This window comes from Lepidochelys kempii, chromosome 5, assembly GCF_965140265.1.
Source record: "Lepidochelys kempii isolate rLepKem1 chromosome 5, rLepKem1.hap2, whole genome shotgun sequence".
Lineage (NCBI taxonomy): Eukaryota > Metazoa > Chordata > Testudines > Cheloniidae > Lepidochelys > Lepidochelys kempii.
Window position 1 is genome coordinate 81,233,114 of NC_133260.1, and position 12,688 is coordinate 81,245,801.

General features: G+C 39.2%; 1 protein-coding gene across 1 annotated transcript in view; it reads left to right on the plus strand.

Moving 5' to 3' along the window:
• MEGF10 (multiple EGF like domains 10) overlaps nt 1–12,688 on the plus strand; it is a 147,702-nt gene that overhangs the window by 85,424 nt on the left and 49,590 nt on the right. The window contains exons 6-9 of the mRNA XM_073344862.1: nt 71–317; nt 1,599–1,719; nt 3,087–3,223; nt 11,208–11,420. Of these exons, the coding sequence (XP_073200963.1) occupies nt 71–317; nt 1,599–1,719; nt 3,087–3,223; nt 11,208–11,420 (718 nt within the window). The remainder of the gene's footprint in view (nt 1–70; nt 318–1,598; nt 1,720–3,086; nt 3,224–11,207; nt 11,421–12,688) is intronic.

Below are 12,688 nucleotides of genomic sequence, written 5' to 3' on the forward strand. Positions count from 1 at the left end.
CATCATGTCTTCTGCATTGCACGATGCATGCTTATAGAAGTGCTATGACATTTTTTTCCCACTTCCTCAGCATGTGATAGTGACCACTGGGGACCCCATTGCAGTAGTCGCTGCCAGTGCAAAAATGGAGCCTTATGTAACCCCATCACTGGAGCCTGCCACTGTGCTTCTGGTTTCAAGGGCTGGCGCTGTGAGGAACGCTGTGACCAGGGGACATATGGAAATGATTGCCACCAAAAATGTCAGTGTCAAAATGGAGCCACCTGTGATCATGTGACTGGAGAATGCAGATGCCCTCCCGGATATACTGGTGCTTTGTAAGTAGAGGGCATATTATTTATTGTGGGGAAGGTGGGTTTGGCATGGCACTAACCCCAGGGTAAACTATTTAGTATTTAGTAACCTGTGTGAACATTATGCTGAAAGTGCCTCTTTTAAAACTTACCAATACTTATATCTCATTATAAGTCCCTCTGTATACTTATAAATGAATGTTATTAAAATGCTACAGCAAAAGCTCTTGATAAGGTACAGTTATTGCACTGTTAGCACCAGCAACTTTGTACAAAAGCATTCCTGAGGTTATGAATCTGCACTGATGAGTAGTATGGTTTACATTTAGGTTTTAGTTTAAGTTTGAGAATTGACTTCAGCTTTTAGATTTGTGTTTAAATTAACCACTTCATCTGCAGCCTACTTCTTGCAGTGGAACATCAGGACAGAGCTGATGCATCCAGAATTTGAGTGTTAATGCCCTGGCTGCTTTAGGTAGCAGTCAACAGTTTAAGATTTGGGGGTTGAATTTTAAGGATTAAGCCCAAATTTTCAAACCATTCTGTAGATATGCTCACATTTTGGGGGGCATATGAATGGGTATTTAAACACACGCAATAGATAGTTGGATGGACAGCACTCTGTTTGCATGCACAAACTCCTGGTAGAAAACTAGCTGGCACAGTCTATAAGGGAACAGGACTAGCCCAAGAGGAAGCAAGGCCATGCAAGACAACAGTGTCCTGATCCAGAGCTTTTCCTAAAGAGTCTCTGCTAGTGAAGTTCATGTCAAGTCTTGGCTGCTAAATAGAGCTGCTCTCTATGCCCAGCTTAGAAGGTGAACTCTGCTGCCAAAGCAGCTGCCTCTTGGAAGGCAAAAGGGACAATCCCTGTACCTGCAGGAATGAGTTTGGCTCATAAAACATGGTCCAAATTTTGTCCAAGTTTTATAAAATTCAGCCAACAGAGTTTGGCCCTGTAGTGGAAAATTAAGCACAGAAAAATGCAGTCGATTGGGTTAATCCTTCTAGCAGAGAGTTTTAATCTTTGTCCATACTTATGAATCCAAGACCAAACTTGGTTTTTCTAGAAAGAAGTATCTTTAAGGAAAGATACATACACTTACAATTTTTTAATTGCTAATTTTATTTCCATATGTCCATGCCATTGATCCTGTAAAGGTTATTTCCCTTTATTTCTGAGTGCTTGCCTTTTCATATTTATAAACTGAAGAATTATATGTTTAAAAAAAAGTAAAAGAGAGGGGGAGAGACTGAACTTTGCATATAAATAACAATTATATTCATTATGCACCAATTGTTTAGCTGTGAGGATCTTTGTCCCCCCGGCAAGCATGGTCCACAGTGTGAAGAAAGATGTCCATGCCAGAATGGAGGAGTGTGTCACCATGTGACTGGGGAATGTGCCTGCCCACCTGGATGGATGGTAAAACTGCTTTCTAAAATAAATATAAACTGGGTAAATGTCCATGTTTGTGGATATCAGGCAACTTCAGGAGAAAGTTTAATTGGAAAAACAAAGACAGTCTGACTGAAGCCAGGAACAAAAGGAAATGTATTTTAGCACATGGTATCACCACAAGGGATCAAAATCAAATATAAATTCTGGACTGTCTTGTTAACCTTTTCAAAGAGTGGGAAGAGGAAAATGTGCTTTCTGCAGCATGCAAATAGCATCTTTTGGAACTTGATCAGAAGTCGTGTCTTTGTGGATATAATTTGATATAACTGTTACATTTTGAACCATTAAATACTCCTATGGTGGCCTTCATGTGTGTTTCCAAATATATGATGCTACCCTCTTAAAAGAAAAGTAGGTAATGGGCAGGTTCTGGTGGCACCTTCATAGCCCAGTGACATCAGAACATCCGCTTCATAACTGATCAATGGACTTTCTATCCCTTTGCACCTCACACCAGCAAGGACCCATTCCTACCAGGTGGGCAAACATGAGGGGCTCTACTGGTTTCCCAGCCCCACATGAGGAAGAGAATTCTGTAGAAGGATGGGGGCCATTGTTTCAACAGTTTATATCCAACAACCAACAAATTTAATCATGCTAGATACCACGGTGGTTAGAGATTGTCTATATATAGTAAAGGGGCAAACAAACAAAACAAATAAATAATACGTACAATAATAGGCAGTGAGCCCTGTGTGACCATTTCTGGCAGGCAGTGGAAAGGGAGTTAAAATGATGTGACAAGGAATTTTTAAATAATTAAAAGGGAAACATTTAAAGTTTAGATTCCAAGCCATCCAACTGTACACATTTGCCTTGTGATCTTATTGCTGATACCCTCAATCTTCTTTCCCTACTGATGTCTATTGCTCTTGCTGTGTTTTGTTTTTAGTTAAAGTTACTCAGAAAATGCTAATATATTTTCTGCGAAAAACTTCACACAAAATTAAAATTTTTGGCTTTCTTTGGAATATTTAATAGAATTTTACAATAATATGAAAATTGAAACATTTTTTTAGTTTTTGTCCCCTCCTCCACTTTTCTCCTCCCTCCTTTTCTACTTGAAAAGAGTGTATCTGATGGAAACCCAAATGCACTTTTTTTTGGTTCTCATTTTTTGACCAAAACAAAAATGTTGCATTACTTTTTTCATTTTGGCAAAACATACTCTGTGTTTAAGGCTAAAAACGAATCTGGCTTTTTCTAGAAGAGCATAAGCACCATGATACAAGATCCCATTAATCTCACTTCTTTCTAATCCCCTTCTCTTCTTTTTCTTCTCCACACAGCTGCAGTCCCAAGCCTAACATTTAGATTCTGTTTGTAAACAGGGCACAGTCTGTGGTCAGCCTTGTCCAGAGGGTCGTTATGGAAAGAACTGCTCTCAGGAGTGTCAATGCCACAATGGAGGGACATGTGACTCAGCAACAGGACAATGTCACTGCAGTCCAGGTTACACAGGGGAACGGTAAGTAAAACTCACTTCTACCAAATTGTACCAAGGATTTTACAGCAAAAGGAAAAACTAGGAAGCAGGTAAAAGCATATTATCAGTGATATAATGCAAAGTGTTTTATAGATTTGTCAGTTATGTCACCAAATGATAATGAATCAAAAGTAAAGGTGGCAGTTCAATTCTTGAAAGATGTTTTAGTCCCTGTGAGAAATGGTTTAGTTTAAGGACTCTCGTACTGTGGCCTGTGTACCCCCAGTAATGTACAGGCCCCTTACTGAGGGGTCTGCAGAATGAGATAGTTTGAGAACCAAGAATGGGGTGAGATGGATCAATGGTGGCTATAGGATGAGGTAGCTGAAGAAGCATTGATCCATTTGGTCTCTGAACTGGGCTACCAGCTGTCTTTTTTTCAAAGCAGTTTTATTCAAAAGAAGAAATTAATCTTTTTCTTTGCCTAGCTGCTGTTAAAATGTCCCTCAAATGTGTTTCATAGCAAAAGTGAACATAATAACATTTTTCCCTTATAGAGGGGTAGAAAGTGCTAAAAGAAGCACCTTCCTGCATACCTTTTAAACAGTACACAACCCAGTTGCTGAAGTCCACAGTAACTTAATCACTGGGGTTAGTCCATAGCATTTCTGCCAACAATGATACGTACAATCACCACATTCCACATGCAATTCCAGTGCAGGCATCCACAGGATGTGGGGATAACCCAACCAACCATAAAAAACATAAACAACCCCAAAGAAGAAAAACAGCCAATCCAGAGCTATTAGTGTTGCCAAAATTAAATGTTTGCCTCTGTGAAAGAACACTGGAGATTGTGTTACATGCATTTAAACAGACACAGGCAAATCAGAATGAAAGCACAAACCGCCTTCATGAGAGACAGGATGATATACACGAGAATCTCCATGCTGCACACGTGTTTCTAAAGACAGTTGTGGCTTCTGTTTTTCTCAGTTGAGATTCAAATTTTGCTGTAATATTAAATACATTACAAATCAGAAGCAATTATAGGCCACACTGTGTCTATTTCTTGCAGAAGTTTGAGGTGCAAAGAGCCTTCCATCTTTTGCCCTCCTGCATAGGGTCCAGGGACAGCTGTAATCCCTGTGCTTACCAACATGCTGGGACTATTCCCTGCTAGGGTGCTACTTATCTCACCATGGTATGGATGAGTCAGAAGGCCATGGTCCCATTGGCTACTCCACAGCAGTTGACCAGCTATGGAGGGACTTGCTGTGTCCCCCCCCCCAAAGGGTGTGTGTGTGTGTGTGTAATGGCTGTGTTCCTACTCACAGGATGGTGTGAACAGGTGTTAGACTACTCCCTATTTCAATTTATAACTTCAAGAACCTTCTTCTGATTCTTCAGTGTGGTAGTTGCACTAACTTAGACTCCCTCACACTCACTTATACACCAGCAAATGTATGTTAGTATGTCTAATAGAGTCTAAGTGAGTGTAATGAGATCTAATTAAATTCAAGGAAGTCCAGTTTATGCCACCTTACCTGTCATTTATGAACACAGCCCACTGGGTATTCATTGATACAGGTCTTCATTAGAGGACAGAAGAGGTTTTTTCCTAAACAAATATCTTGATGAGAATGCAATTTTTAAAAATTGCAGTGTGAAATTTGGTCTAATATTGTTGGATTTCTTTATCACCATTTTGCAAAATTTCTCCTTTAACTTTTTTTGCACAACCACAGTGAGTAAACATGTAGGTGGGATTTTCTCCCAGTATTGGCCTAATGACTCTTCTATTAATGTCAACAGAAGCATTAGGTCAGCACTAAGCATTTTTGAAAATCCCACCATCAGTGCTCATGAAACTGAGGGACTAACAGCACTGGCTTGAGCTAGGCACAGGGTGGGCAGGAGCTGAACATGTTTCCCCCACTTAGCTCTGTTAAGAATCTCTCTTCTGCTCTGAAGTGCACCATTAGTAAGCAGAGTCTGCCAATCATAGAAAGATTGTGAGGTACACAAGAGGACCAGAATGAGACCTCCAAGAAGACTATTTTTTCATGTACTGGGGAAGAGAATTGGTTCCTTCTTCAATAGGCAGAAAAACAGTATTAACTCTTGGCCAAATCTTCAAGTTCTCAAGCTAAATCTCTCATTTAGCCAAATCCTGGAAGGTGCTGTGCATCTGGAACTCCCATGGGTACATAACACTTCTCATAACTTGAGTGTCAGTGTGGCCTGAGTAAGGATTTCAGGATTTGGCCCTATTTATCTATCTGTCTTTCTGTTTCTCTGTGTACATTTGTATGGACCAGTCAGTACATCGTGTAATTTGTATAGGGCCTGTATCAATAAATATTCTCTGATCTTCTCTGGAGTGTAAAGCTGTGAAACACTCCATATCCTGGCTCTGTGCATGGTAACCTGTTCAGTGGGAAGGTCAATCTGCTGTGAAATGCATCATAAAATCTTTAGGGCTTTTAATAAGGTGGTGGTGTCATTTTGCTTTTTAACAGTTCAGTCATAAAACACAGAGAAGCACAAACTGAAAACATGAAGCTGAGATCATATATTTTTTCTAAAAAACCCCAAGTGAAATGTCTATTAAAAAGTACATCAGGAAAATGGGTTATATGTTTTAGAATGATCAAACAGGAAACTGGCTTTTCAGTATTTGTGCTAGACAGCGAGATGTATAGACACATCTTCAAAACAAAAAAAGTCTTTTTACAAAACGTGTCAAAAATTCAACAGATTTTTACTCTTGGAAAAAGCTGTTAATTTTTCCTCAAGAGCTACATGAAAGAAAGTCTGATGGAGGCTTTAGAAAAGTAATCTCTTGATCAGAAATTGATTTTCTGTCTTTATCATGCTGCTACATAAATGAAGCAAAGGAAAAAAAGGCTCATAATTTTTTACTATCTTCTGTGGGATAATTTCAAACCTCCTCTGACATGTATGTGTGAAAAGGAGTAGGCAAGTGGGTTGTTGTTTTGTGCCCACTCCCAACTACCACTGAATCTGTGGATGTTCTCTGTACCACAGTTTTCTCTCTCTCCATTTGTCTGATCTGTTTAGACTGTAATCTCTTCAGGACAGGATCTGCCTCCCACTATAGGTCTGTACAGTCCCTTAGCAAAATGGGTCTTCTAGGCACTACTATAAAATGAATAACTGGAGCCATGAAAAAGGTTTGCATGTCAGAGTGGTTTCTGTGTTTTAACACAAACCCCTTTGGTCCCTTCTGTAGTTTCCCTGCTGGGATTAATCCTAATTTTGATTTCATTTCGGAAGTCCATTCAGGGATACTTTTAACATTAGGGTTAATTAAAGACCAGTTTAATTATTTTCCCTCAGATGGAAAGTCAGGTTTGTCTTAATGACATAAAAAATGAATTGACCCAAACTGCTCTTTCTGAATTGGAATTGGAAGGAGTTTTGGTATTTACAAATTCCTTACTTTGGGGTCAGGGCTGTCTTTAAGGCACAGTCGTGAAGATGGAAATTATTCCTGGTGCAATTCCAAGAGGCATTGTGTTTGAAGCAGAGAATGTCCAGATTCAAGGCTACTGTGCCCAGGGGGCTCTCTCTTGTTCCAAACTGGGAAAGGCAAAGGACATAGTTTTGGGGAGGCCAGAAGAGAAGTCTGAGGCTGTGGATCTAGTGACTGGAAACCTCTACATGTGGGCGCTACTGTTGCTATTCCAGCCCTTGGGCTGTAAAAATGGCCCAGGAGAGGATGCATTGCAATTTGAAACCCAACCTCCCATTTCGGGGGTACATAATGCCATGGCCTGACATGGAGAACACTTGAGGTGGGGGCTACTCTATCGCACAATACTTGTAGTTTTCTATTTCAAACTGAATTGAAATCATACCAAGTGCCATATTTTGTGCTGCTTGAATCCTTGAAAGGTAGGATTTTATTCACCCACCTTGTCTTTCATCTCGTAGAAGATTCCGAGCAATCAGCATTAGGTGCTGTATACCTGGAAGCCAGAAGGCAAAGAATAATGAAAGGCAAAGGATATATATGGGCAGACTCCACTCTACTACAACCTGTCAATATTCTTTGCCTACTCTCTTGCTTCCTGGCATAATTGTGATTGTCTGAAATCATCTGCAGGAAGGGAGGAGATGAGGGAGTCTGACAAACAGAATTACTGGTGATGAGTAATTTCCCCTGGTTTTAATGTGGGTTCAGTGTTGTATGTATCGGAAACCTAGAAAAGTTAATGTGACTGAATTACAGGGAACTGTTAGTGGTCTCCGTATATATATTTTATCATATGTTGGTAGAGCACTAGTGTTGTGTGGAAAACATCTGTAGCAGCTGGTCCAAACTCAGATTTTTTTCCCTAACCTTCAATTATCTCCTTACAACCAGCTTATGTTCTAAAGAGCAAACGCTGTTGGGCATAGACTTTTTGCTTTATTCTTATGTCAGCTGTCGCAGGAAAAATAACAACCTGTATGCAAGCCTTATTGATCTTTCAGGGCCTGATCCCGCAAGGGGTGCTGAATGCCTCTCATTCTCACTGAAGTCACTGCACAAGTTCAGCCCCTTTGTATTCTTGTGGGAGTAAGTTGTTAAATCATGTCCAATTGCACTTCACAAATCCCAGTGGCTACAGAATTTATAAGAGAGCCTTTAGAAATCTGCCCTGTTTTGTTTTTAAAGAGTAAATTGCTTCATATTAAATGAAACACAACAGCAACGGGGGAACTAAGAGAGGGTCACAATGAATGCTGTGAAAGTGTGACTAAACCTTTTTCTATCCTCATATTTGCATAATGGATCATTTCAACTCCCAAACTGAGATGGCTCTGTTCGCTCACATCTTCAGAATCATAAAAAAACATGTAACACATCCAGTGCAAACCCATGTTAAAAAGAAGTTAACAGGTGTTTGGGTGACAAGTTCTACAGTGGTGGGACAACTCCATACAGATGGGTTTTTACAGCTTAATTGTTGATCTAAATAGAAACTGCAGCCTTCACCAATCTCTTTGCATTTATCCTAATCTATTATTAAACATTATTTTGCATAGATTTACAGACCTTGTTGGGTTTTTTCTCTTGAATGTTTATTTTTAATACAATTGAATTTTTTATCTTTTTCCTTTGCTAGGCTGACAATTTCTTTAAAATGAAACACTGACCCAGATCCCTAGCACTGTATTTTTTTAATGACTTGACAGCATGAAAAATGCCTGCTACACTGACTTCCCATTTACATTACTTCACTTGAGTCCCTAGAGGAATGTTTCTGTCTCTCCAAATATTGCATACCATGCTCCAGGAAACTACATCTCTCTCCTCAGTATCTAGCTAAACCTTTCAGGAAGAAACTTAACCTGAGAGATTAGTTAGTATAAGTTCCTTCTTGGGAGAAATGATTAATTCTTCTCCTTCTCAGCCTTTCTCCACTGGAGAAAATAACATTTTTTGCAATTGCTTGCCATTTGGCAATCTCTTTCCTGCTAGGGGACAGTATCATCCCCTTCATCAACATCTTGAATTTGTGTAAAGCAGAATTAGGATTTCCAGTGACTGGCAACAGTTTCCACAGCTAAAACCCAAGGAGAAATACTATCTATTTAATAAAAGTTCACCGTGCTTTAGAAGCAATAAGTCTTAAGGCTTCTTTAGAGGTAGGAAGTCAAGCCTACTTCTAAAGACAGAGCCATACTCCCACATTTTGACACTATTGAATCATATTCACAATCACACCTATACAATTAATTCCAAATTGCTTTACTACTGTGTGTTTATTATTCATATTTAATACAAAAAACTATATTAAAAGTAGGTAGGAAAGTCAAGTGCTCAAAAATTCTGAAATTTTGTGAAACTTTAGTTTTACCCGTTTGTACATTAATATAGTCTTGCCCGTCATCACATAGGAAACCTGGGACAGAGCAAAGGAGGGAATCCAGATCTCCAAAATCCCAGTCCAGAAGCATTAAACACAAGAGACCAGGCTTTCTCTTCTTGCAACTTACTGATTCATTCCTTGTCCATCCTGTGCACTGAATGAGGCAGGGGTTCTATAGAACAAATACTGTGTGACTGCGTAACTAAAGTCAGGTTTCAGAGTAGCAGCCGTGTTAGTCTGTATCCGTAAAAAGAAAAGGAGTACTTGTGACACCTTAGAGACTAACAAATTTATTTGAGCATAAGCTTTCGTGAGCTACAGCTCACTTCATCAGATACATACAGTGGAAAATATAGTGGGGAGATTTTATATACACAGAGAACATGAAACAATGGGTGTTACTATACAGACTGTAACAAGAGTGATCAGGATAATATTACCAGCAGGAGAGTGTAGGGGGGGGAACCTTTTGTATATGCCATCATGTGCCAGCAATGCCCCTCTGCCATGTACATTGGCCAGACTGGACAGTTTCTACCTAAAAGAATAAATGGACACAAATCAGACGTCAAGAATTCTAACATTCAAAAACCAGTCGGAGAACAATTCCATCTCTTTGGTCACTCGATTACAGACCTAAAAGTGGCAATTCTTCAACAAAAAAAACAGACTCCAATGAGAGACTGCTGAATTGGAATTAATTTGCAAACAATTAATTTAGGCTTGAATAAAGACTGGGAGTGGATGTGTCATTACACAAAGTAAAACTATTTCCCCTTGTTTATTTCCCCTCCTACTGTTCTTGTCAGCTGCTGGAAATGGCCCACCTTGATTATCACTACAAAAGGCCCCCCCCCCCCCTCGGCGCTCTCCTGCTGGTAATAGCTCACCTTTCCTGATAACTCTTGTTACAGTCTGAATGGTAACACCCATTGTTTCATGTTCTCTGGGTATATAAAATCTCCCCACTATATTTTCCACTGTATGTGTCCAATGAAGTGAGCTGTAGCTCATGAAAGCTTATGCTCTAATAAATTTGTTAGTCTCTAAGGTGCCACAAGTACTCCTTTTCTTTTTAACTAAAGTCAGTATCATAATGCATATTCACACTGGGGATGAATTGACTTTTGCTTTACGTTTCTTAACTTTTGAGTGTTTGACATTGCAACCATAATGGGTGAGATCCTTGCTCTGGCCTCTTTATTCTGCAGAAAAGGGCCAGAGTGGCATAAAGGGGCCCCCAAAGACCCATATTCAGCTGGGTGTGGATTTCCCCTGATGCAAGCACTGTGGAAGACAGCTGTGTGGCTGCCTTCCAAGGACCCCTTCACAAGTCCTGGTGTAATGTGTGTGGGCAGAGTGCAGAGATACCAGGCAGCGCTGCAGTCCTTAGGGAAACCCAAGGATCCTGTTGTAATTTAGACAGGCCTGCTGGGGGTCTCGCTACCCACTGGAGCAGCCCAGGATCCGTGGACACACAAAGGTGACTTAAAGCTACCCTTTTCTCAGGCTGCTTGTTAGAGCACAGAATCCCACTCAATCTTCTTCTAACATACGTTTTTGAATGTCATTTCTAGGATTTTTAAAAAAACAAACTGAAAAACCATGTGGAACTATATTTACATTCCTGGTCTGCAGCCCTCATGGGTCATCAGCTAGGTACAAAATCAGGAGCTTTAGATCACAGCACAGACAACTACTTGAGCTACAGAAGTAACTGGTAGTGTCAGTACGTTGTCACCCCCTGTGTGAACCAGCCATTAATAGAGGTGGGGTGTGTGTGTGTGTTTGTGTATGTGAGAGAGACATATTTAACATTGTAAAAACTATTTTCCCTAACTTTTGTACTCAGAAACAAACAACATGTTTTTGCTGAAACTTTCCAAAAAACATTTAGTCTGAGGCAGATGAGCATGTAAAAGTTAAAATTTGGCAAAGTTATAAGCCATTGAAAACAGGAGCTTATAGTGCAAAGTATTAGGCAACCTTAAATAGAAGCAAAATTACTAGCTCCACCTATAATGATTTTAAGAATTCTATCTAGAGAAAACTCTTCAGAAACTAAGATACATTTTTATATTGATTCTCCAAAAATGTTTTAAATTTAAGGCAAGTAAACCTAATATTTCTGACTTTCACAGATGCCAGGATGAATGTCCAGTGGGTTCTTATGGAGTGCAATGTGCAAAGACCTGTCAGTGCATGAATGGAGGGAAATGCTATCATATTAGTGGCGCGTGTCTCTGTGATCCAGGGTATACAGGAGAACACTGTGAAACAAGGCTTTGCTCTGAGGGAGTCTATGGTCTCAAGTGTGACAAAAAGTGCCCCTGTCACTTGCAGAACACGCACAGGTATGTTGTTATATCTTTTAGCAGATTTTCTCCATGTGGAACATTTAACCAAGAAAGTAAATTATAAGGAAATAATTTCCTTAGGTTTCCAGGAAAAGTGAATCAGCTAAGAGTCACAAGCTCAGAGAGAGAGAGATTGTTTAATGTTTTTATAATCCTAGCAAGAAACACAATAACAAGCAGAGCAAGAACTGCAGATTTTTTTTGTTTTGTTTTGGCTTACAGCTTTATTTGATTTCTTTAAATAGCAATCGATAATCAGATTTTAAGATGAATATCAAGATTATTAACACAAGAGATAAATATTGACCTGGTCTTGGCCTTTGTCTATATTTACCACATATAAAAATAAATCTTTATATTTTTCACCATATGAGGTCAATAGACTTGCTTCTTCTTTCACTTACACTGGGGTACTATTTATTAAAAGTATCACCAATCAAGTAAATGGAAATACACCATCCCGTACACATAAAACTGATGGGAGCAGAGAATCAGGCCAAATATATATATATATATTGTGGGGAGAAAGCATGCTGATTGTTTTAATGTGATATATCTGGAATTCTCATCATTGTGACTGATTTACATTTCTCCATACCTGTGTAGTATTGGGTCAGAGGAGCTAAACAATAGAAACACACTAACTCATTGCATGACTCTTTTCAGGCAATCATGAGCCAAATATTTTTGCATTGTATTTGTATTTACAGGACCCACAAAGCCTTAACATGTTGTAATAAAAATCTATAAACCAGAAATTCTGAGATAATCCCTGGGGATACTAGGAGAGGGATGGGAGTTAAAACAAGATAACATACAATCAAAATATAATTCTCATGACAAGGCTTTTCTTCTTATAAAGCACACCTGGCTATATGAAATACTCCAATAATTCTGCATTCAGTCACTCATAATGCCATTAATAATACACAATATGTCAGATAAGTTTTCTGTACATATGCCAAATGTTTTTCTGTCACAGATTGCTGTGTTAAAACTATTTGCAGAAATGATGCACTCTTACACAGAGCAATGTTGTGTTTTGTATCTGAGATGCACATTTTTTATACATAAAAATAAAGCCTTTGTTCAGAATTTAAAAGTGACATTAAAGTACACTTGGGCATTAATGAAAAAATCTCCTTTTGAATATCTCTGTTTGTGTAACCCTGTGAGAGGGCGGTGTGAGAAATAAATTCTTGGATTGCTTAAATTGTTCAGCATAACTTCTGTTGACAAGCCATGTAAGAGAGGGCTGCATTTCT